Source organism: Arvicola amphibius, chromosome 3, assembly GCF_903992535.2.
Source record: "Arvicola amphibius chromosome 3, mArvAmp1.2, whole genome shotgun sequence".
NCBI lineage: Eukaryota > Metazoa > Chordata > Mammalia > Rodentia > Cricetidae > Arvicola > Arvicola amphibius.
In genome coordinates, this window is record NC_052049.1 from 105,869,172 (window position 1) to 105,896,481 (window position 27,310).

The 27,310-nt window shown below is 35.3% G+C and overlaps 2 protein-coding genes across 2 annotated transcripts; both read left to right on the forward strand.

Annotated features, from left to right (window-relative positions):
- Positions 1 to 2,699: 2,699 nt before the first annotated feature.
- LOC119810143 (olfactory receptor 143-like) lies at positions 2,700 to 3,656 on the forward strand. Its single transcript, XM_038323483.1, has one exon. The coding sequence runs from the start codon at positions 2,706 to 2,708 to the stop codon at positions 3,654 to 3,656; it is 951 nt and encodes a 316-aa protein (XP_038179411.1). The 5' UTR covers positions 2,700 to 2,705.
- An 18,247-nt stretch (positions 3,657 to 21,903) lies between these two features.
- Positions 21,904 to 22,854, forward strand: LOC119810052 (olfactory receptor 143-like). The gene has a single exon (XM_038323352.1). The coding sequence runs from the start codon at positions 21,904 to 21,906 to the stop codon at positions 22,852 to 22,854; it is 951 nt and encodes a 316-aa protein (XP_038179280.1).
- The last annotated feature ends 4,456 nt before the right edge of the window (positions 22,855 to 27,310 follow it).

Genomic DNA, 27,310 nt, shown 5'->3' on the forward strand with positions numbered 1-27,310 from the left:
AGAAGTAAAGATGTTAAAAATAAAATTAAAAGAAAGTAAAATTAAAAGTAAAACAAAATAAGAATGATTTTCTACCATCAGAAAGGCTTCTTGCTACAGCAGATAGGAACAAAAAAGAGTCCAACAGCCAGTCATTACACAGAGCGTGAGACCTTGAGACAAACAGTTCTAAAAGTGTAAAGGTGACATCTCCATCAAATTTCTTCACTTGGAGCTCAAGCAATTCTACAGAAGCAGAGCTAGAAACAGAGTAAGAGCCAGATTAGGTACTGGAAAGCAGAACAAGGTACACTAAATCTATTGAGCAAAGTACATAGGAACTCACAAAGACTGAAACAGCAAGCACAGGGCCAACAAAGGTCTGCACTAGGTCTTCTACATACATGTTCTAGGTGTCTTTTAGCATTTCCATGGAACTCCTGCATGTATGAAAGAATGGGTTTCTGATTCTCACGACTATTTTTGAAGCTCTTTTTCTTTTGTTAGTTTGTAATATCTAATTTTGATGTAAGGTGTATCTTGTTTTTATTTTGTTATGTCTACTTTTGTTATGTTTGGTTGTTATCTCTTAGAAGTCTGCTCTTTTCTAATGAGAGACAGAAAGGAAGTACATTTGGAAGGCAGGGCAGGTGAGAAGGAACTAGGAATGAGTTGAGGGAATGTAAACTATAATCTGGATATATATTTAAAAAGAAAAAATCTTATTCTATAAAATCAAAAAGTCAACAGAAAATTAATAAGTAAATAAACTCAGTGGGTAAAAACACTTGCTGCATAAGAGTGAGATCCAGAGATTTGATCCAAAGTACCCAAGTTAAAAGAATAGATGTAATAATTATTTTAAAAAAACAAGTTAGATACAAAATTTGTGTACTAATACATTTATAGCAAATAAAATATCATCTCTTAGGTGGGAATTAAAGTTGTGTAGATAATTTATTATTTCAACAGCAAAAAAGATAATGATTAATTGATCAATCTATAGGTAGAAAGATAGCTAGCCCATGAACCATTCAAATTATCTTTACATAATAGGTTAAACTTTTGATTTTTTAAGGTTTACTATATTAAACTGACAGTTTATCCAGGAAAAATGGCTTGGAAATATTTACAAAATTTGGTTTTATGTATCATCTTAATCTCAAAGTATTCACTCTAGTGGTGCACCATACTTTGGCGCACAATTTTCTTATTCCTAGTAGTACCCATGGAATGTCTTAAAATAGAAACAAAAATACTTTTTTGATAACGATTGCTTGTGATCATGGAAGTAGATATTAATAGGAAAGGGAAAAGCTCCAAAGCCATTTTTTTTTTCTGTTCCACTCCGTAGAACAGTACCACAGGATAATATCTACTTGAAATTTAAATAGTGCTGAAATTGAGGAAGTTAATTTATTTGAACAAGAATGTGGAATAAAGGGTAGCTAAGACTTAACAGCCCCTTTCCATATAACCATTAGAGATCTAATACCTTTTAAAATCATTTTATTGAATCACAGGTGAGATAGCTCTTTTATTTAACATTATGACTATATATTTTTGCAATACTAAAAGTAAAACACAGATTTGCATGTTCTAGGAAAGAATTTGACACTGATACAAAATCAAATCATTTTTATGAGTCTATCTTAAAATTATATGTAAACAAGTGTCAGAGCAATCTGTAGTTCTGTAGTTACAAATTGCAAAATCTGGATTTAAACTTATATTGACCTAAAATCCTCCTTGTACTAAACATTTCTACAGCATACCTCATTGGTCTAATGTTTATTACTGTAAACGTAAGAAAGTTACAAATGACAAGTGGCCATGTCTCTGGATATTTCTCTTTCAGAATTGTACAAAGTATAATGAGCATAATGAGAAAAGGGACCAATAAGTACTCTGCCCGGATAATCAGGTACTCCTGCTGGGAAATGATATTATCTCAGAGCCTCCATCACTAGTTATGACACTGGATACAAACATAACCTAAGCTATGTCTACCCTCAAGAGCTCATCCAATGTGGGAAGAAGTCCTGTAGCAAAGAGAAAATTTCCTGGATTTCTAATGAATATTCTAAGGAATCTTGTTTTTAAGATGCATATTCCTATTTAAGTCAAGGGATATTTTTTGAGATTCATAGGAATATTGATTTTCTTTTCTACATGTGAAAATAAATTTCTGATGAACTTCTCAAATACAGATTATGTTAGTTCACCCATAGTACTCCTAGGGTAGAAGAGGCATGTCTTATTGATGACTATAACCTAAATCATTATTGTTAACTATAGCCCTCTCAAGACAGTGAATAGCAAGACATCATGATTTCTGAGAGCAGGTAGGGACTGAAAAAAATCAAGGTGAGCAGTAAATAATCTTTGCCTTGCCAAATCCCTACAGGGTACTTACATGTTACTCTTTTCTGCACCAATTCTCGGGAATGTCTAGGAAAACAGAGGAAATAATGTTCAGAGACATTGGAGTACTATATGGATATCCTGTGGATATATGGAAATAAAATGGGGGTGAGAAAAGAGGAAATGATGCTTTCTCAGAAACAAAGAAAAACAGTTGTGTTTTATGTATGTCTTGCTGTGTTGTTTGTATGTCCTACTGCATGTTCACTAAACCCTAAGTTAGGAAGCAGTAACTCCAGTTCTTCCTCTGGAATCAAAGATTAGTTACTGGTTAATGTCCTTTTCTCCTCCTTTTATTACAGATGCAACCAGTGAAGCAAATGGCTATAAAAAGTAACTCTTCAGTGACTGAGTTCATTCTTATGGGATTAACAGTTCAACCAGGGCTCCAGTTGCCCCTGTTCGTCTTCTTCTTGTTAAACTACATAGCCACTGTGGTGGGAAACCTGAGCTTAATGAATCTCATTTGTCTAAATTCACATCTTCACACTCCCATGTACTTTTTCATCTTCAATCTCTCCTGCATTGATTTCTGTTATTCATTTGTTTGTACTCCAAAATTGCTGATGAGTTTTGTTTCAGAGAAGAATACCATCTCCTTTAAAGGATGCATGACTCAGCTGTTTTTCTTCTGTTTTTTTGTGAACTCTGAGTGTTATGTGTTGACAGCCATGGCCTATGATCGCTATGTGGCCATCTGTCAGCCCCTTCAGTACACAACTGTCATGTCCCCTAGGATATGTTGTCTGCTGATGTTTGGCTCTTACCTGATGGGTTTTGCTGGGGCTATGGTTCACACAGGATTTATGATCAGGCTCAGCTTTTGTGATTCTAACATCATCAACCACTACATGTGTGACATCTTCCCTCTCCTTCAGCTCTCCTGCAGTAGCACCTATGTCAATGAGCTTGTGAGTTCTGCTGTAGTTGGAACAATTCTCATTTTATCTAGTGTCATTATTTTGGTATCATATGCTATGATCCTTTTCAATATCATTCATATGTCATCAGGTAGGGCTTGGTCCAAAGCCATGGGCACTTGTGGGTCTCATATCATAACTGTTAGTCTCTTTTATGGATCTGGGCTGCTTGCTTATGTCAAGCCAGCATCTGCTGAGTATGTGGGCCAGGGAAAAATTTTCTCAGTGTTTTATACTCTTGTGATCCCCATGCTGAATCCTCTCATTTACAGCCTCAGGAACAAAGATGTCAAAGATACTGTGAAGAAAACCATGAAGAGAATCACAAGCTGAGTAACAGTGATGATTCCTTAACTCTATGCAATGCTTTGGCATGTCCTGTCTTCTTTGTCTTTCTCAATTTATTTCTTCTGCTTTCTTCTCCTCTCCCTAGAGTTTGGAGAAGATTTCTACTGGAATTCCTCAACCTGTCACTATTAGATATAACTCTGGTGTCTATTTTTTTCCAATTTGAACTGTTTTTAGTTTTATTATGGCTTCAAAATATTAGTCATTGCCTATATCAGATAAAGATCCTGTTCCTCTGTCTTTCAGTTCCTAAAGATAATAATACATAAGGATTTTTGTTGTGTAACTTCTCTTGATGTAAATTCATGCACTGTGTTCTTTATGTCCTACTTTTTTCTTTCTTCATTTCTAATACAATTTTGGTTTTCTTTGCTTGCTTCCTAAACAACAGAGATTTCATTAACTAAATTAGATGAGATAAGAGAGGATAAAAATACAGATACAGCATAGTTGTCAAATTTTCAAGATTATTTGATGTCCTTCAGAAAGATTTTATTATTCTAGACTTGTAATCTCACATCTATAATGAAATTCTAAGCTATAATTTAATAACATGTGATTATTAGTTCTCCAAGGATGTAATCAACCTAGACTTTCTAATCGACCCCCATAATACACAAAAAATATGATATTTGGTTTTCTATAGAACTAAAATTGTTACTGTCTTCTGATATATGGATTGGTCTGTGATGGTTTTAAAAAAATGACATAATCACATTTCTGCCTACAGAATAGGATCACTATTGCCTCTGTGGTATGTAAACTTAATCATGTAGTTTTTCATAAACAATCTATTTTTCCTCTAAAATTAAAACCACAGTTGAGTTTAAGGTTTAGGAATTATGTAAATCTATGCTTTTGTTTGAACTTAATTCTCAAAAATAATATGTATATTTATTTTGCTATTTTTACATGTATCTGTTATCTGAATAAGGAAATATTTATGTAAATTTTTAAGGCCACACAGCTTATGTATCAGACTAGATTCACACCCATTGTACATTTGATGAAGAAATGCAAAGGCTTATAATTGTGAGAAAAAGAGGCAAACTCTCTAAAGTATTGTTTCATAGTGACTTCAGATGTTGGGATTCTGACAGAAAGTAGTTTCAGCCTTGATGCCTAGTATATAGAGATTATGCAAAAATTTCAGATCCAATTTGAAAAAAATGTACACATTTCTACAGAAACCTCTCATTAAAATGGTGCAGGGATGGGATAGAAGTAACAAATATTTTCATCTTTTTCATGATTAGGTTCCGTTTTCTAGGTTGTTGGAATGAGTAGGTTGAGGAAACTTTTCTGATGAGTCATATTTCCCTTGTTAAATATATATTTAAGGAGCCTGCTATATGTCACACACGTTTTTGTGGACAACAATGACTTGCCAGAAGACAGAAAGAATAATGAATTGTTGTATATAGCTTTCAGGACCTGAATCAGTTCAGAACACATGGTCCTCTATGTATATGAAAAAATTTTTTCTTGGTACACAAGAATAAACTTCTGGTTATTCTACTTAGCAGACGAACTACAGACTCAAGAAATGATTAAGTACAAGTCAAACCTAGTGAAACAATGAGTTTGTTGTGGTTGGTCACATGGTTTGACAAGAATATGAGACCCTCAGTTATAACTGCATCACTGATTAGCTTTAGCTATCATGGCAGTGACTCATTATGTCCCATCGTGATAAGCTGTAGCCATCATGGTCAATGACTCACTAAGGTCCCATCACTTATATGCCCTACTCATCATGATCAATAACTCACTAAAGTTTCATCATTGAGAATATCTCAGTTTTATGCAGAGTCTGCTTTTCTTCAGGGACCATTTATTGGTAATGCATTCTCGAGGCAAAGCTTTGTGAATATTGTAAGCTTACTGAATATTAGCAGCCTTACCCTTCCCATCAGGGGATACTGATTCAGTTCCAAAGCAATAGCATAAAAAGAGTGGTTATTTCTTACTTGGAGTAAGAGAGATTTTTAAACTGTGATTCTTTAATTTCTGTATATCATAATACTTGAAAAGTTCTAAAATATTTGCTTGAATATATAGGCTGAGCCGGACGGTGGTGGCACACGCCTTTAATCCCAGCACTTGAGAGGCAGAGGCAGGCGGATCTCTGTGAGTTCGAGGCCAGCCTGGTCTACAAGAGCTAGTTCCAGGCCAGGCTCTAAAAAAGCTGCAGAGAAACCCTGTCTCGAAAAACCAATATATATATATATATATATATATATATATATATATATATATAGGCTGAGAAATCATTGTACTAGTTAATCTTTCAATTAATATGAATAAAACTATTGGTAGTAGAGTTATGCAATTTTTATTTATTATACATTTATATGATTATCAAATGCATTTAACATTGACTTCTCATGGATATGCTATGTTTTTCTGTTTCTCTGCTTCATTCTTTGTGGCATGTGAATAATTGTATTTGTCAAGATGGTTTGAAATCTACTCAGATAGACATATTTTAGTAGACATACAATGTTTCTGAAGGACACATGGTCAGTTGTGTAAAAACAAACCGAAAATTTACTTAACTACAAAATAAACATGGTTCAAACATGAACATAAGTTCAAGAAACAAAGAATCATTTGAGTATTCTTTTCTAGTCAGCAGCTTAACCTGGTGGAGAACAAATTGTAATACAGCCTGGATGAGTTTGTAATGAAAATTGAGTTTATTTATTTATTTAATCTATCTACACATGTGTCTGGTGTTTATAAGAATGTGTGCACACATGTAGTGTACATGTGCATGTGAATACCTGAGTCTTTCTCCATCACTATCCACTGATTCATTGAGCTATGATCCTTCAGTTGACTGCAAAGTTTATCAATATAACTAGTCTAGATAGCCAGCTTGCTCCAAGGATTCTTTGTCTCTATATTCTGAGTGCTGCAATTACAGGCAGAACAAGGAACCTACTTATGGATATTGTTATATAGATACTCTTGTATAGAGCTCTTGTCCTCAATCTTAGATAGTAAGTGTTTTAGTGATTTATTAATTGAGCTATCACCTCAGAATAATAGGCTTACTTTAAAAAATATTTCTTTCATTGATGTAGAAAATTAAATGATTTAGCATTTAAATCAATTTCATATTTAATAATGTTTATTACTAAAATAAATACATACTATATATTATTTTTAAAGATTTTTTATTAACTATATATTTTTCTCCACACCCTTCCTTCTTCTCCACTCCCCCCTACCCTCTCCTATTGTCTCCATGCTACAATTTACTGAGGAGGTTTTGTTTTTTTCTATATCCCAGCTACAAATTGTTTTTAAAAATTAACATAGTAAGTCAATTATTGATAAAATTATAAAAAGCTTATTTGCCAATTACTGGCTGCTTGTGGTGTAAAAGAGTTGGTTAAAAATTTGGATAGAGTCTACACATATTTCTTATCCATTCTTGCATTACTGTTTCGTCACACATATATCTGTAATTTCTACACATATACTTTGGAAAACTCTTTCTAAAACCCGGCATTATTTTTTTTAAAATTATATTAAATCATTTTGAGACAAAAGCTTAATTATTTTGAAGAGCAAAAAATAGGTACTGTCAAGATAAACAGCAATGTCTCTGGATTAAACTGCCAAAGAAAACATGAAGTTAGAAATTTCTGAAGTTTAACGTATTGGTGCTCATGAAATGGTGTCCGTTGAACCACCTAGTCCACTGTATCACTCAAATGAATTTAAATCTTTATAGATTCTTCACTGGATGTGCTCGCAGCTTTGACTCATCTGTAAAACACTGGTGGTACTTCTTTCTGCAGTGCTCAAATTCTTTTCTTTCATGAATAGACATCAGCAGAGAATTTCAAAACTCTCACATGTATCTCAGTTGATCCCAGGCCAGATGAATATGATGGTTTAGTTGGAATTTCAAGCTAGTTATCCTGGCTGATGGCAGCTTAGAAAGGGATCTGAGGGGGTCAAAACTAAGCGAGTCTGGCTTATAAGAAAATCATGACTATGTTTGGAAGAAGAATGAAATAACATGACACTCCTTGCTTCAGTATAAAAGTTGAAGCAGAGTCCTTCCATAGCCTGACAGCTATCTCTATCTCTATCTATGCACACACACACACACACACACACACACACACACACACACGCAATGTGTGTATGTACATGTAGGAATCTATCCTACTTCTCTGTTTATTGTTACTTTTGAATGTATTCAGGATAAACAACCTGGTATTTAATAACAAGTTAGGTACTTTAACTCTGGTGAAGTCTAATTCTTTCACTGTCAAGATTCTTTGTCTAGGGGTGGGGTATTGTGAGATATCTCCCTTCCACATTAGCATGTCTATTTATGTGGTATTTTCTTTGTTCAGTTCTTGTTTGGGCATACATGTTGTTGGAGTATTATAGGTGTCGTATTTCTAGAAGACATAATCTTCCAACAAATTTTATGGTTTTCTTACTGCCTGTTCTTTCCTGATGATACCTGAGTCTTAGGTGCAGGAGTTGTTTTGTAGATTTATAAATTGTTATCTGTTATCAATTGTTGTATGCTTTTTGATCACTTTCACTTTTTTATAATGGTCTTAGTTTGTTGCGAAGAAAAGCTTCCTTGATGAGTTATCAAAGCTATTACTATTTGTGGGTACAAGGATAAGTATACTATTGTTTCCTTTACTTCCTTGACATGGCAATTCAAATGGAACTTTGTGTCACTCTGAAAGCTAATCCTTAGAGGGAGGTTTTTATATTAAATCCTGATCTAGGTTCTGGATATTACAAATAATGCTACTATGAACATAGTTGAACAAATGCATTGGATGGAGAAAATGACAGAGCCCCACATAGAAGCACCGGATTGAGTTCCCAAGGTCCTGATGAGGAGCAAAAGGAGAGAGATCATGAGCAAGGAAGTCAGGACCGTGAGGAGTGCGTGTACCCATTGAGACGGTGGGACAGATCTAACGGGAGACCACCAAGTCCAGTTGGAATGGGACTGATGGAACAGGGGACCAAACCGGACTCTCTGAATGTGACTGATGGTGGAGGAGGACTGAGAAACCAAGGACAATGTCGATGAGCATGAAATCTACAGCATAGACGGGCTCACTGTGAGCCTTGTCAGTTTGGTTGCTCACCTTCCTAGACTTAGGGGGAGCTGGGAGGACTTTGGACTTAACATAGTGAAGGGAACCCTGATGGCTCTTTGGCTTGGAGAGGGGCGGAGTGGGGGTATGGGTGGAAGGGAGGGGAGGGAAGGGGGAGGAGCAGGGGAGGAGATGGAAATTTTTAATAAAAAAATGAGAAAAAAAATACCAAAAAAATCCTGATCTATCATTCCATGTATTGTGTCCATAATGTATGGTGTCTTCAACAATATTGACTTAATTACAACTTCTGGGTAGAAACAAAGTGTTACAGCAATATACTATGTAGATTTTGTAGTCTATAGTCCAAAACCCCAGGGAAGCTAAGTAACAGGGAGAACCCTAAGAGAAACATATATAGATCCCCCCTGGGAAGGGGAAATAGACAAGATCTCCTGAGAAAATTGAGAGCATGGGGGTGGAGGGGAAGTAGAGAAGGGAAGCAGGGAGGAGAACTTGAGGAAATGGGTTGGGCAAGATGGGGGAAGGACAGAGCCAGAGAGCAAGGAAAATGATATCTTCATTGAGGGGGCCATTATGGTGATATTAAGAAACCTGGCACTAGAGAAATTCCCAAAATAAATAAGGATGACTCCAGCTAAGATCCTAAGCAATAGTGGAGGGAGTGCCTGAACTGATCTTGGCTTGTAGTCAGATTGATGACTATCCTAAATGTCATCATAGAACCTTCCTTGAGCAACTGATGGAAGCAGGTATAGAGGTTCTTAGTGGAGCAAGAGGTTAAACTTCCAAAGGCCAGTCAAAGCATGGGAGGAGTGAGAATATGAGCAAAGAGGTCAAGACTATGTTGGGGATACTTACTGAAACAACTTAAGAGAGCTAATAGGAACTTACATTGGCCTTACCCCATTCCAGCCTTACAGGAAGGGAACCAGCATAGGACCAAACTAGGTCTTCTGAATGTGGATGACAGTTGTATTGCTGGGGAAGATTGTGGGATCACTGGCAGTGAGACCAGGGTTTATCTGCACTGCTTGTACTGGATATTTGGATCCTATTCCCTTTGGAGGGATACCTTGATCAGCCTAGGTATAGTGGGAAGGGCTTTGGTCCTGCCTGGAAGCAATGTGCTAGACTTCATTGACTCCCCATGGAAAGGCTTACCCTCTCTGAGAACTGAATGGGTGGTGGAATGGGGGAAATAGAGGCAGTGGGAAGAGAGAAGGGAGTAGGAACTGGGATTGGTATGTATAAAGAAAAAAAGATAGTTTTATAAAAAATAAAAAAATTAATAACAAAAAAAGAAAGAAAATGCTTTGAATGACAGCACAGTCTCACTAGGAAAAGCATCCTACAAGTGTCTGTTAACTTGAGGCTGATTTGTAGAAGGCAGGTCTATAGAATTTGTTCCAGAGAAAAATCACATACAGATATCTTGCTGCCCTAAAGAACTTACAGAGTTACTTTAGTTGGAGATGGAAAAAAATGATTTTTTGTTTGCTGATGACTCTTGATGGCAAATAATAAAGTTACACAATTTTTCATAAATGTCACAAAAATACAAACTAAGAAACTACTTAAAAATATTTTCTCACACAATATATATTTATTACAGTTTCCTCTACCTCTACTCCTCCAAGTTTCTTTCCACCTACCCTTTCTGCCTCCCATTAGAGAAGAACAGTTTTCTAAATGATAACAACAAAACATAAAAAATAAAATATAATAAAACAAAACAAAACCATCACATCAAATTTGGATATGGCTAACAAATAGAAGGAAAAGAACCCAAGAGAAGACACAAGACTCAGAAACCTCCCTCTTTCACACACTCAGGTTTCCCATAAAAATGTTAAATTACTTGAAGTCATATAACATTGTGCAGAGTAGCTGGTACAGTCGTGTGAAGGTCATATGCTAGTTGCTTCGGTCTCGTCAGATTTACTTGGCTTATTGAGAGGGCCTTGTTCTCCTAGTATCCTCCATTCCCTCTGGAATTTATACCCTTCTCTGCTTCCTCTTCAATTAGATTCCCTAAGCTCTGAAAAGAAGGATTTGATGATGATATCCCATTTAGAACTGAGTGTTCCAATATTTTTTACTTTCTTTGTTTAATGACTGACTGTGGGCATATTTGTTCCTGTCTGCTGAAGGAAAAAGTCTCTCTGACAATGAGTAAATAATGCACTGATCTATGAGTATACCAAAATACCATTAGAAGTCATTTACCATTTTTGGTGATTTTTCCCCCAATACTATTTGATTTTATTCTAGGTCTCATGGTATCTACTCTCTGTTTCTTGATCACCAAGCAGTGTTGCACATGGGTTCCATCTCAGGAAATAAGTCTTGAATAAAAAAAGACACAGGTTAGTTATTTCCAAAAATTTGTGCCAACATTGTCTTAGCATATTTTGCAGTTAGGACAACAGTGCAGATTAAAGATTTATGGCAGGATTGGTGTTTGTGTTTCTCTTTAAGTAGGTTTTAAAGTACCTCTAGAACATACGGGTAAAGATTCTAGATAGATACCAGGTTGACCAGTACATGTACAGTGAGTTGTTTGGGTGTTGTCTTCAGCAATGGGGCCTTGCTGACAGTTGAATATATAAAATTAAATCTTTGAGTAGTAATTTGGGAGCAGCTGCTAGGACATAGAGAAACTTTGCTTACATATGGAGCCCAAACACTGAGCACCTATGTCCACAAAAAAACCCAAGAAAGCTTTTAAAAAGTTTCTAAATACTAAAATAAGGTTTTATTCATACTTCTAGAGAATTGTGTTTATGACCTTAGAAATTTATCCTTTACTATAATGAACTCTACAAGCAACACTCAAAATGCTTAACTACAAATATACTAGATTTAAAAACTTCTATTGAGTGCATGTGTACATATTTGAATATACATATGTATGGGTTCACTTATATGTGTTTGCACATGCATGTGTAATCAGAGGTTGACATAGATTTTTTTTTTTTAATTCCTCTGTACCTTGTTGGAGTCTACTCCAACAAAATCATGTGGTATCTGGGTGGGGGCACAAGTATCAAGGAAAAGACAGATTGAAAAAATTGAGATGGAAAACAGGGTACCTGCCAACTTACTTTATACAGCCACAAGTTTATTTCAATCCCTACTTATATATTAAAGCAGAGCAAAGCCCAGCACAGACCTACAGTCTGTATCTAACCCTAAGACCATTCCTGTTTTTGAGAAGCATTTTTTTTCTGTCTATCATGTATTTGATGCTCACAGGCAGTTTTAACTTCTAATCTTGATGTTTTTAAGGTTTGGCATTAACAGTATTCTTTCTACTAGATACTGGTTTTATTTTTTATTTTATTTTCATGGACAAATGTTCTTTCCCATGAGCTTAAACTTAACCTTCTCAGCCCTCAAGGATACTAGAGCAAGCAGATCAGGCAAGCTTGAACTTAAAAGAATGAATTCTAAATGGAATCTGAGTCATTTGTGGGCTACCACAGTTCCCCTTTTTTATTTTATTTTATGAGATCCTTTAGTGTTCATTAGATGACTGCATCTTATTTAGGCATTTTTCAAGTATTACTGGTCATGGGTGCATGAATTCCATCATTCATACTCTGTCTTAGATTGAAAGGAGACAAAGAAGACAGCCATCTTTGACTGCCAGTCTCTAGTATCATAAGTTTTGGGAAGCATGCAGAGTTTTAATCCGTGAAGTTTCAAGTCCAATTTTCACAGTGAGGTTAATATCAGCTTGAAAAATATAGTTAAACAAATCACACTCATAGAACACAAGATCCAATAACTGCAATACTGGTAAGAAGTAAAGTAAATGCTGACCGTAATGGTACGGCCTTTTCAAATTTCTTCAAAATATCTTTAGCCATCTTTTTGCATTAAAATTTAGTTTAGCCTTCATTATATTCATGATCTCTCAATGTAATTTTAAAATTCTAAGGATTTGATTAGAATCATTCTAGGTTCTTTTAAGATGTGTTTTAACTCTTTCTCATTGAGTAACACTCTCATTATATACAGAAGATGTAGCACAAATCCGTTCATAATTAGCATGGCATTTTAACTGTACTCTGGGTTTTAGGCTTTGGAACTCATCCCTTAAAGGTTGTATCATATCACTTAAGGCATTTAATTAATATTTTATTTATACAACTATATCTTTTGTGGTTTTAATGTCACAGAAACATTTTAGATAATAGATGAACAAACCCCATATTTTGAATAGACTGAGACAAAGCCACTGAAGCAACTGCAGAAGTAGTAAGCATAACAAGAACTGAGATGTGCTATAACCAATCCAATCATGTTTTTATCTATATAAAACTTTTTTGATTTTTTTAATTGTTTGTAATCCTTTATCATCAAACCATGGATCATTTACATGCAATTTGCAACATTACAAAGAAAGTGTATGGTCAAACATGGGTATAATCATCCACTTGAGAAATAAAATTATTCAAAATACAATCAGGATGTGATACAGTAAATAAAAAAACATTTATGGAGATTTGTATCTTTCCCATTCAAAGAACAAAGGGTATTTTTACACAAGCTGAAAGAGTTTCCTTCAGGGGGCAAACAGGTTATAAAGACCTGGATTGTCCTGTCACTGTTCCCATAGTGGCAGCAAGTTTTTAAACGTAAATCTGTGAAAATTTTCTGCTGGAATAATAAATTTCAGTGGACAGTCCTTGATTCCAAAATTATGCTGTAAAGAAAGGATAAGGGTCATTATAATCTTAATTTTTAGACCAGTCAAGAATGGACTGTGATGTCCCAGTGTGGAGGCTAAAAACTGCAGGCTCATTTCCACCTTGTCTCATGGTCAGAGACTTTAGGGATTTAGGCATACTTGCAAGTCCTAACTCAGGAGGTGACTGCTTGATTCTTTTGAAATTAAGATAGCTCATTCTAGTCAGTATACACCATCCCAACATGTGGTCAGGATATGCAAAATATCCTTCTTTACTTACTAAGAGGTCACACATAGGGAAGGGCGGTCTTCAGCATACATGATCTAGAGCACCTTCGCTACCTAGACAACAGAATCCTAGTGATGATGTCTCAGAGGGATAAAGCCATTGACTTTATGAGTTATTATTTTGTAACACATTAATAAAGTCTTTTTTTTACCTTCTCTCCCTACTTACATTGGGTATAAAAGCTGTGGAAAATAAATGTGGGTGGAATTTCAGGTTTTCAGTTACTGGAATGCCCTCCCAATACTTTTTATGTTTTCTGTCTTATTATTGTCTTATGCGTATTGTGATATTTCTCTGATTTCTTTCTCAGCCTATTTATAGTAGACATAAAGAAAAGTATAACCAGCCTACAGTTCACAGCCCCAAAGAAGATAGGAAATGAGGAGAACTCTAAGAGAGATATATACACGAATCGCATTGGGCAGGGCAAATAGACAAGATCTCCTTAGTAAACTGACAGCATTAGAGGAGAGTGGAGGGTGGTAGGTGAGTGGGGAAAGAGAAGGGGGGGAATACCATGATTGATCAGGAAGGTCAACTTGGAAGGACAGAGAGGGAGAGCAAAAAAAAAGAGATACCTTGAAAGAGAGAAACATTATGGGGTTAGTCAGAAACCAGATGTTAGCGAAATTCCTAGGAATCCACAAGGATGACCCCCACTAAGAATATAAGCAATAGCTGAATCACAATTAATACAAACTAAGAGACAGAAAATGGGTTTTCACCCGAAGGTGTGTCATGCTGTTCAAATGATCCAGTTACTCAAAAAAAAAAAAAAATGGCACAACCATTTTGCTGGTTTTAGATATTCCAGATGTAGTCAAGTTGACAACCAAGAATAGTCTTAGCCACACTTAAATTTATTTAAAGTATTAGATATATAACTAAAAGAATCTAGTGTTAGAAAATTTAATCCATTATTTCCTTAGTAACCAATGAACATGTTTTCTCTGGTTTCTTCATGCCATCTTTCTTCCATCTTTACGAGCATCTCAGCACAAGATGGGTAGTGAAGAAAGTCTACATAAGTAACCCTCAAACATATTCTCCTGATGATGGCCCTTAATTGTTTGTATTATTTTTCTGTCTTTTTATTTGATCTTTACAATGTCACTAATGTCTGAGAAATGGCTTAGTACTTAATATCATTTGCCATAAAAGTTAACAATCTGAGTTTGATCCCTGTGACCTGACCTACTTGGTAGAAAAAGACATTTCACTTTGTTTTGTTTATTTAGAGAAAACTTTATTAGTTTTTGTAATCAAACCCACATAAATAAGACCTTACATATTTAATACAGTGCATTATCCCTGAACAAATGGAAAAAAAGTTCAACATTTTTAGAACAATATGGCTGTTAATTCCTGTACAATACCAACTCAACATGGTAAATTTGGATACATTTTTCCAAAGTTAACAGCACAGCTGAAGTATCCAAATATAATAGCAATATGCTAATAATAGCAGTATGTTATACATTAATAGCAACAACAGCTTTTTCAGGTTCTGAGGTCATTTGAACAAAATTGTAGAAACATCCAGCACACTCCATTAAAAAAACAGAAGAAAACAAAATCCCAGAAAACAACACAGTTCTGTTACTCTTGTGGTACTTGGGACCATTTTTCTTTTAAATTAACTTCTCAGTCATCATCTGGAAAGTAAGCATTCTAGACAACATCATTAAAAACAGCCCTGATAAAGCACGGTCACTATTATGTATCATAAAGCAGGTACAAGCTATTTTACTTTCACAGAGGTGTGATACAGTACTGTCCTACATCTACAATACTACAATACTACAATACTACAATACTACAATAAGATTCAAAGGGCATTATTTGAGACTTGCTTCTACTTTTGTTGCAGAGGGCCCAAAGGATGGTATAACACAGATCTGTAAAGAAACACACTCTTAGGATTTTCTTTCTCTAGTGGCACAGTTCTAAGGATTCATTCTTTCCATTAACGTCAGCTAGAAACCTTTATTTAAAAAACGAATACCTCTAAAACAAAACCCTATAACCACTGGGTTCATATGACCTAGTGGAGACAAGTCAGACCTCACCTTACCAACACTTTATCAAATCTGTTATGTTTGAATGGGGAGACCACCAAAGAAGGAGATGCCAAGTAGTGCTTCAGAACTACAGACCACAATCAAAACACAGCATCATTTTAAAGAGAAGCAGCAGGCAAAGGTTTCTCATTTGAATATACTCAAAGATGCTAACATCAACATTTAATCATCTGTTCTGTCATCCAGGTAGAAGGGGAGATCAGTTACTACTGTACTTTATTAATTCAACCAAATCACCATGTTACAAAACTAACAAGCTTCTGTAATAAAAAAAAAATAAGGCTCCTCTATCCACCACCAGTTAGCATAATTTTACTTTCAAGCCTAGAAATGCCACATACACATCCAAAGAACAGAAAGGAGCAATAGAATCATGACTGATATATCAATGGAACCACCAAGTTCCCACCTGAGCCACTCTATGGTATCATTTTCCTCCTGTTTGTAGTGTTTCATTTAATCATAAAGCTACATAACTCTAAACTGCACTTACAGATTGTGTGTACTTACTTGTATACTGAAAATGCATATCAACCAAGCAAATGTTACATAGTAGGTACAAGCCTGTAAGCCTCATCTTAAGGTGTGTCAGCTCTATCAGGGAAAAATGCTCTGTTCCCCTTGTGCATCTTCAAGCTGTATACAGGATAATGTCACAGACCATTTTATTCCCGTGTCCGCTGGCATTGTTTGACTACATTTTCCCTGCCTACCCATCCCCCAATGCCCCACAATAAACCATTTTTAATATGTTTTTTTTTTGTATTTAAACATTTCCATCTCCTCCCCTCCTCCTCCCCCTTCCCTCCCCTCCTTTCCACCCATACCCCCCTCCCTCAAGTTCCCAATTATTTGTAATAGCCAGATCCTGAAAACAACCTAGATGCCCTTCAGTGGAAGAATGGATGAAGAAACTGTGGAATATATACATGCTAGAATACTACTCAGCGGTAAAAAACAATGACATCTTGAATTTTGCATGCAAATGAATGGAAATAGAAAACACTATTCTGAGTGAGGTAACCCAGACCCAAAAAGATGAACATGGGATGTACTCACTCATAATCGGTTTCTAGCCATAATTAAAGGACATAGAGCCTATAATTCAGGATCCTTGAGAAGATAATAAGAAGGTGAACCCAAAGAAAAACATATAGTAATCCTCCTGGATATTGGAAGTAGACACGATAGCCGGGCAATAAACCAGTTTTTAAGGTTTTTTTTTTTTTCTTCAGTTTTGATTGCCTGAGGTTTGATTGGCCCATTTATAACAGGCTTGGTGGCTATGGTGGGTACAGGGGGTGGCTTTTCTTCTGCTTTTTCCTGAGAGGCACCAGGAGGGTCAGTCAGTTTCAGGAGGTTTACTTGACTCATTGCCCATTTTCCGGGCTTCGCCTCCTACCTGTTTGCTCCTTTGCTGTTTAGAGAAGAACCATTGTATGGACTGAAGAACCTCTGCTCTCTACTTTGCCAATACATGGGACCAAATGTCTTGTGGCTGAGTCCTCTTCCCACAGTTCTCTCCTGGGGTGCAAACTGTGTAGGAGATGGTTGTGTTTTTATCATTGTGGCAGAGGCTGACTGCAACTGCTTCTGATCTCTGTGAATGTGTGACTGGCCCCCCGGCATCAAAAACCTCCCAAGAAAGAAAAAAAGAAAGAAAGGAGCACAAAACACGACACAGACAAAGCTTCGCCCTCCGACAACCCCCCCCCCCTCCCTTCTCCCTTCTCCCCCTCCCTCCTCCCTCCCTCCCTTCTCCCCTCCCTCCCTCCCTCTCCCTCTCTCTCTCTCTATCCTCTCTCTCTCTCTCTCTCTCTCTCTCTCTCTCTCTCTCTCTCTCTCTCTCTCTCTCTCTCTCTCTCTCTTCCCAATCTTTCTTTCCAGAGTTTTCCTCCTATTTTTTCTCTCTGCCTGCCAGCCCCACCTATTCTTTTTCCTGCCTAGCTATTGACTGTTAAGCTCTTTATTAGACCAATCATGTGCTTTAGACAGGCAAAGTAACACAGCTTCATAGAATTAAACAAATGCAACACAGAAGAATGCAGCACATCTTTACATCACCAAATAATTATAACACAGCAGAACAAATGTAATACATCTTTAACTAATACTCCACAACAGGAAAGTTTTGAAAATATACAAAAATGTGAAAGTTATTTTTAAAATAATATAATATAGAAAACTATTGAATTTTATTCTTTAGGGTAGTTTTTTATCTGTTTGTTTATTAAAAAGATAAACTTTTCAACTATTTAGAAATTAAGCAATACTCCCTAAAGCGAGGAGTCTGAAACAGTTGCTCGTTAGGATCCAACAAAGTCTGATGGGTTCCAGGGTCTGGGACCAAGTTTCATCTGCCAAATGTCCTCTCTGTGCTGTACAATGCAGCCTTTACAGCAATATTTTCCTTGCACCTTCTGAGATTAATGGGATTTTAGCTTTTATCTCATTTTAAGAGACAAAAATTCCCTTAACAGAGCTCGACAAGCTCAAACTAGTTTTCTTCCTTTAATCTTTTTCCAGTCATATGAATTTGTATTTCCTAATAATCACTTTTTCCCAACCTGGTGCTGTATCACATTACCTGGGAGACATCCACACATGGTCCAGATTCCTGGAGGCTCTGTGAGTCCCAAGGCACCGGTCTCTATATTTCTTTTCCTTTTTAAAATTTTTATATTTTACTGTTAAATATTAAAATATTAATTTTGAATCTGACAGAATCATACTTCTCATTCATCTGAGGTTTTGAAATATGTGTAAACTATGTAATTGCTAAATGTAGCTAATTGTAAGATGTTTTACCTACTTTACACTTCAGAACAACTTTAGACATATAAGGAATTGTTGAAGAGAGTACAAAGAATTTCCACATGCTCTTCTTAGGTCTGCAAATGACTAGGGTTACCAGATGCTGACTTTGAGTCATATTTGTTTTGCCTCTGCCTTTGTCTTTTTGAACCCTTATCCTTTGGATTTAAGAGATTGTTTTTGTAATGTCTTTTTATTTTATTATTTTTTTATTGAGCTATATATTTTTCTCTGCTCCCCTCTCTTCTTTGCTCCTCCCCTTCTACTCTCTCACCATGATCCCCGTGCCTCTGATTTACTCGCAAGATCCTGTCCTTTTTCTCTTCCCTTTTGTAGATTAGATCTGTGTATGTCTCTCTTAGTGTCCTCCTTGAGATATCTCACATCTATGAGTTGTTCTCTGTTCTTCACACATGAACCATGGCTTGTTTATGCAGGAATACAAAACTACCCCCACCCAAAATATAAAAATGTGTATATAATGAAAAAACGGAAAACGATATGAACACCAAATAAAGAAGTAGGTGAAATGATAAAAGCATACTGTTTTAAGATATGGGGAAAACTATCACATTTCTTCTGCCCTGAGATAACTATTATACAACATCCTTCTTGCTGCATAGCTCTTTAAATATATGTGTGTGTGTGTGTGTGTGTGTGTGCGTGTGTGTGTGTATACATATATTTGAAAGTATTAACTAAACACTTTGTCTATTGGCCAGAAAATAAATTTTAGTAAATCTCCCTTTATATTTGTGATTACATCAACTTTGTTATATTGCTGTGAGCCAAATACGTAGGGTACCATTTATTTTTGAAATTTGTTCACAAATAATTTTGTTGTTTCTACAATGAATGAAATTTAAGTAATTATTTTCATATCAGTGTTTGGGAAGGGGGAAAGTACCCCTGAGATCACACTCATATCTGAGGAACTATTGGCAATTGATGGCAGTTGAAGGAGTAAGTATACTTTCCTTTAGAAACTGAATACTGATAGATTGCTAATACCCTACTCAATAGCCACATATACATATGTATATACACAGCACTAACCAGATTCAGGGGTTATTAATGACAATAAAGAAGAAAATGCAAAGCTGGAAGGAAGATGAGTTAGGATATTAAGGGTTTTGGAGGGAAGTAGTAGTGGATTGGCTTTATCAATGCTTTTATAAAAATTAACGAAACTTTCAAATATTATTTGAAATATTATTTGACAAAGAAGTTTACTATAAAACAAGGCAAAGGAAAAAAGTAAATATTTTCATATAAAATTCAGGTTTTGGACATACCTTTCATGTTATTTATAAATTGCTACTAAATATTCAAACAATTTTATTAAAAGATAAGGACTTGAAAAATCAAAGAACATATTAGTAAGCATCTGTTTAAATAATTAAAATGAATAATGACGACAATGCTGAATATTTAAATGGATATAACACTAAAAGTTTTAGAAATTCTCATTTGCTTCTGAGAGGAGTCTAAATGATGCAAACAATTGGTAGAGAATTTGCTAGTTTTTTACTGTACTAACCAATGTTTTAGTTCAATCTATCTGCTCCTCCATTTTCATTCTTGACTGTTTGAAAGCGAATGGATTATTGTTGACAAGTTTTTATTCACTCTTCCAGTGTTCTTTATTCAACGTACTTACCGTGCCAGAGTCTCTCTTTCGAATCTCCATGGTGATCAACAGAACAATTGATAATGTCCAAAGAAGTTTCATTGACTACAAGTGAAATATGTGGGTGATGGAGAGGAGAGATATACATGGAATATAAAGTGGCCATGCATGTTGTTATTTTTTTTTTTTACAAAGGGCAGCAACACCACACTAAAAATGTATTTTATTCAAATGTGACCAGGATAGAAACTTCATGGATCTGAACAAGAATGAGAAAAAGGATGAAACAAGGAACACTCATCACTGCAGTTATTGTATCTATTACAGTTCTAGCACATCATGTGCGTCATCTATTTATCAAAACCACAAAAGATACCTCTTTAATTTTATTTAATTTTTTATTGTTTTTTTGTCAGAATATACCCCAATAGACTTTTATAAGAAAGAACAGTACCATTGGTCCATACCTCAAGCTCTGTTGAACTGAGTTTATTTTATAGGCTTACATAAAAATATGCAGATATAATTATATATAAACAAGTCTCAGAGAAGCCTAGACCTTCATAGCCAGGGAGTGGAGAGGAGTGAGCATAAACTCAGGCTGATTTGGGAGACTGTTCCTCTCCTTTCAAAGCTTTTGTAGAACTTTTTTGCACACTGTTAAACCATAGATCTAATGTTCATTAGTGCAAAAAGAGATGACCAGAGGAAAGCTACAAATGGCAGTCAGCACGTCCCTGGACAGACTTCTTGTAGAGTTGTACAAAGCATAGAAGAAAGAAAAAGAGAAATGCTTACAACTCTGTCAAAGGAATTAGGGGTCTCTGGTGGAAGATCATAAACTGAGGGGAACTTTGAATCTCAAAAGATTTAATGTTAGTTCTCTGGCACAGAACACAAGCACAAACTCACTAATTAACACTCTCAAGGCACAAATCCAGCAGGGAGGACATCATAAAGATGAGAATAACAACCCGTGATTTTAATGAATTTTCTCATTTGAGTGAAGTAATGCTTTGGAGACATACATAAGATTGTGTTTTATTTTGTGTATGTGGGAACAAATTTGTGAAGAAATTCTCAAGCAAAAATTTTCTGGGTTACTGTTCTAGGAGTTCATCTACACATTTTTGCTAATGTCTATAACATTTTTTTATTTTGGGGTACCTGGAACTCTCAGTAAAGAAAGAAAAAAGGAAGGCTCTAAGAGCTCCAAAAGGAAAGAGGGCTCCAGGTGAATGAAGGTAAGCACAAAATCATATTTGTATCAATTATGTACCTTGAATTGCAAAAGTATATAAATTAGGTATACTGCATGAAAGTTCTTATGTATTGTTCTTTCACAGTTTTAGCTTCATTAAAGACCAAGTAAACGAAAGAATTACATTAAAAATTAGAGTGTTTGCATGCTTCTTGACAGACACATGCATTATGGGTATGATAAACATCAAAATGGAGCTCTTCAGAAATCAATATGAATAGTTGAGGGTCTTTGCACGGCTTGTTCTGTTTTTCATTAATTTAAGTTTATAAACCAATAATTTCAGTTTATCCCTCTGGAGGCAAATACTAAATACTTGGTAGTATCACATTCTATTCTTACAGATGGCACACATGAAGCAAATGGCTACAGAAAATGACTCCTCAGTGTCTGAGTTTATTCTTATGGGACTAACAGACCAACCCGAACTCCAGTTGCCCCTGTTTTTCCTGTTCTTGGTGAACTATACAGCTATAGTGGTGGGTAATTTGAGCTTAATGAGTCTTATCTTCCTGAATTCACATCTTCACACTCCCATGTACTTCTTCCTTTTCAATTTGTCCTTTATTGATTTTTGTTACTCATTTGTTTTTACCCCCAAAATGCTAGTGAGTTTTATTTTGGAGAAGAATATCATTCCTTTTACAGGATGTATGACTCAACTGTTTTTCTTCTGCTTTTTTGTCAACTCTGAAAGTTATGTGCTGACTGTCATGGCCTATGATCGTTATGTGGCCATCTGTAAGCCCTTACTGTACAAGGTTATCATGTTGCCTAGGATCTGTTGTCTGTTGACGTTTGGTTCATATGTAATAGGGTTTTCTAGTGCCATGGTCCTCACAGGCTTAATGATTAGGCTTAACTTTTGTAATAACAACATCATTAATCATTACATGTGTGACATCTTCCCTGTCCTTCGTATCTCCTGCAGTGACACTTATGTCAATGAACTCGTGAGTACTGCTGTGGTGGGTACAGGTATCATTTTGTGTAGCCTCATTATCTTAGTCTCCTATGCTTTAATCCTTTTCAATATCATTCATATGTCATCAGGTAAGGGTTGGTCTAAAGCCTTAGGCACTTGTGGGTCTCACATCATAACTGTTAGTCTCTTCTATGGATCTGGGCTGCTTGCTTATGTCAAGCCATCATCTGCTGAGACTGTGGGCCAGGAAAAATTTTTCTCAGTGTTTTATACATTTTTGGTGCCCATGCTGAATCCTCTCATTTACAGTCTCCGGAACAAAGATGTCAAAGATGCTGTGAAGAAAACCTTGAAGAGAATCACCAGTTAATTAAACCAGTGGCAATTCTTATAGCTCTGTTGCCACTGGTTTTCTGTGTGTTTTCCATTATGTGTCTTCCTTTTTTTTTTCCATTGCATTCCTATGCCTACGACATCAATACAATTTATTCTATCCATTTTTTTTTCTTTAACATGAACTGTAAATCTTTTTGTGTCTGTTTTGGATCTTAATACACTTAGATTCAAGCTGCTGTTCATTGTCTATGGCAGACTAATACCCTGTTTGGCTGTACAATCTACCTATGCACTATATGTAATAAATTTCTCACTTTTTGGAAACCATTTTTAGAACTATTTTTTATTTGACAGTATATCACCTATAGATGTACTTTTAAAAATGTAAAGATGGTAAAAATTGTGGTTGTGCAGAACTGCCAAAGTATCAAGAATTTTTCAGTGTCTTTTTGAGCATGTTTCTCATTTTGGCTTTAGGCTCCAAACCTGTGATGAAAGTACATAATTTATTGGAATAAGGTTTCATTTTTTATAGTTATTTAAGTATGTATTAGGCCTACTTCTCTGCATGCTGTGTCAAATCCATCAATCCTTATATTAAAACATATATATTTGTTATGAATTTCACTGAAATTGTTGTTTTATTTTCCCCGAATCTGGAACTGTGTCTTTGACATCATTCTTAAGAACCTTTTGTTGTCTTGACTACAGAAGAAAGAACAAATGGTCATGTTAATGTTTAATCATTTTCTCTGTTGCCTCATCTGGATACTATGATGTAAAAAATAAAAATCAAAAGGAGGAGACAACTTACTCATTAAAAGCAAAACCTGCCTGGCTTAAGGCTTAGGAATATAGTCGATGCAAGCTGTTCTTTTTGATTTCAACTCCAAAGAGCAAATGAAACTTCTACTTCTCATTTCTGTCTCTCTGCATCTCTCCATACATCTTTTATGTAAATGAATGATTGTGTGACTTTTGTAAGGCCATACAACGAATGAAGCAGAGCATAACTTGGTAACAGTTGCGTATCTTATGAAGAGATGTATGGGTGTGGGGATAGAAAGGATGTCTAAGTGGATAAAAGCACAAGCAGTTCTTACAGAAGACCTAGATTTGGTTTTTCAGCTCCCACAAGATAGCTCACAACTGTTTGTAACAACAGTTTAAGCTGGGCCAATGCCCTCTTTGGTCATTTGCAAGTTTACAATTGAGCCTGCCACTGTTTTTCACTGTTCACAGAAGTCACAAAACACATGGATTCAGCTCAAACAACTTAATCATTCACAATAGAGAGCATGAACTTCTCTTTTCTTCTCTAAAACCTCATAGAGTCAGTGTGAAGGAAACTGAAGGATGTTGCACAGTGCTGTATATGTCACAGATATTACCTAGGCACCCTCAATGTATGGGATTATTTTAAATGCATCTCAAATTTTCAACCATTTGAAATTTCTTGATTTTCCCCTTAATTAACCAACCAAAACCATTCTTTGTCTGAAAGGACACTATCTCCATTTTATCAAGATTATCACATTCTTGGAAAGTTATCTCAGAACAAAGTTGTTAATGCCTCATCATGAGGTATATAGAATTGAACAATTACTTTCCAATAATAACCAGGCCACATAAAAATAATGTAGGCTTCTGATTCAGAATTCTTATTTGTTCAATACTCATCATTCATACTTCATTTTGTTTCCTTCTAAGGTTACCTAAAATGTGGGCTAGGGTGGTAAACAAACTTCATAATGAAATAAAAACTAATGCATTAAAGATTACCATTTTCATTTTTAAAATGTCGTCTCTGCCTCGACTGATGTCTTTGTATTCTACCTTATATAAATATAATATTTTGTTGCTAAAAAACTTTTATTTAGTTTTAGCACTTCCCAATAGAGAATATTTTTTATAGTTTTTATTCATTCATCTATGGGAAAATACACATAACAGTTCATAAACACACACATACATGCACAAATGCACAAGCACATTGGAACACAGTCTGAGAAGAGAGTAGTGCAATGGGAATTCTGAGTGCTTGTAAGAAAACTCAAAAAAAAAAAGAGTCTTGTGACGACAATTTCTTCAGTAACACAGAATTTTCTTGGAATGTTTGGAATGTGCTTTTGTGCTTGTCCCAGGTGTAGTGGATAGGAGTGAGTTTATTTCAGCTGCTGTTATTCAAACTACACATGGTTTGGTCATGTGTAGTTTTTCCTTGTTTTTGAACACCCTATTAACGTGATTCTTTTTAACTTTCAATATAAATTGCTTGATGGTCTGTAAAATAGTTGGCTATTACATGCGAGTTTTGTCTGCCTAATTTTTAAGCTCCACTCTCTCAGGTTAATATTGCCAGCTAGAACAGTAAACACACAGACAGACAGACACACACACACACACATACACGCACACACACACACACACACAAAGCCAACTATGGTGTCACATGCACATCATATAAGAATTAAGTAAAGCAGGCAGAAGGATAACAATTTGAAGGTAAGCCTGGCACACGTAGTGAATCCCAGGCCTGGCTGGATGATACAGATATATCTTATCTCAGAAGCAAAGCAATGTGAACAGCAACAAACAAACAAAAATAAAAGACAAAACAACAGAAAGAAAATGTGGCAGGAACACTGCTAATAAACCAGAAATGTAGAGTATGTTTGTAATCCCAGTACTACAGAGGGAGAGGTATGAGAATCTTGAATTTTCAGACTACCTGAGCTACAAGGTAAAATCATGTTTGAAATAGTAAATAAATGAATAAAAATAAAAGCTTCAATCTGTTGTCTAAACACAACCAAGATGTGGAGCATAAGTACAGAAATAGGTACATATTTTGATTAGAAGTTAAGTATCTAGTTTAGTAGAGTATATAATGTAATCCAAGGAAACATCAGTCAAACAGTATATCACTGGTTATCTCTTTTATGGAAGGTCAGTATAACAGCACACACAATGTATAGCTAAGTTAAACTTAATAAATTTTCTTTTGCAAATGATTATTCTGCATTTTCTGGTAGCATAAATAATAGACAACAATGAGAACCTCCAGCTCAGGCAACTTGATTTTTTTATGATGTGTCCATGTTTGTTATGTAGTTAGTATAGGTATTTTACTATCTAGATCTGCTGGGCAAGCAAGAACAATGGCAATATCCTGATATATATATATATATATATATATATATATATATATATATATATGGCCTGTATATAGATATTTCACTCTGGGAACATGGATTCTATTTTAAATTCTATCACTTCTCTATACAGCATCATTACTCTTTTTGTTATGTTCTGTTCATTTAAAATATGGATATATTTTAACTTCTTTTTTCTTATAATGAATTTTCTTACTCCCTTGCATAATGTCTTAAATAAATTCAGAATTACATTTTATGAAATTTGAGGTAAAATTAGCCATGTGTATAAATTGAAATTGCTCATTAAAACATTGAGCTATAAAGAACACAAATGAAGTTTCAGGCTTGGTCATCCTGACTGGTAATGCAAATGGTAAATACCATTTTCTTGCAATATTTGACATGAATCAAAGGTCAAACATTTCTATAGGAAGAAATAACATGTTAATTTTTACATGATTCTATCTCTCTGTCTTCTTTTTCTATTTCTGTGTCAATAAACAAATATAAAATACTTGGACATGTGGTACATGCTTTCCATCCCAGTACCCTGGAAGCAGAGGCATAAGAATCTTTGTGAGCTTGATGCCAGCCTTGTCTACAAAACTAATTCCAGGACAGGTATGGCTGTTACATAGAGGAATCTTATCTCAGAAAAAAATAAAAACAAAAAACAAACAAAAACCCTTCCCTCAAGAAAAATTATATATATATATATATATATATATATATATATATATATATATATATATATCAGAATGACAGGTAATAATTTTAAAATGTGTATTGGAAGAGAAACATCTATCTATGGTAAGTAAATAATATTAAAACCAAAATCACCAAAAAACAAAAGAGTAAGGCATAGGCAAAATTTCAAATGTAATATAGCAATATATTATATCTATTGGGTTGACTAACATTAAAAAAATTCTGACACAAAAATTCCCTAACATTTTAAAGGATCTAGCATAATGAGAATTTTCATTTGTTTTTAATGAGAATTTAAAATGAGAGACATTCTGGAAGACATTGTAATGATTTAATTTTTTCTTTCTTTTTAAAATTACTTTATAAATAATACCAATCAAAATTGCCCCTTCCTCCCTTCCTCCCACTTCCCTCTTGCTCCCCCCCATACCTTTCCCCCAACCCCCTCCAGTCCTAAAAGAGGGCAAGGCACCCTGCCCTGTGGGAAGTCCAAGGCCCTCCCCCCTACATCCAGGCTTAGGAAGGTATGTATTTTGTTTTGCTTTTTTTTTTTTTTTTTTTTTTTTCGAGACAGGGTTTCCCTGTAGTTTCTAGAGCCTATCCTGGAACTAGCTCTTGTAGACC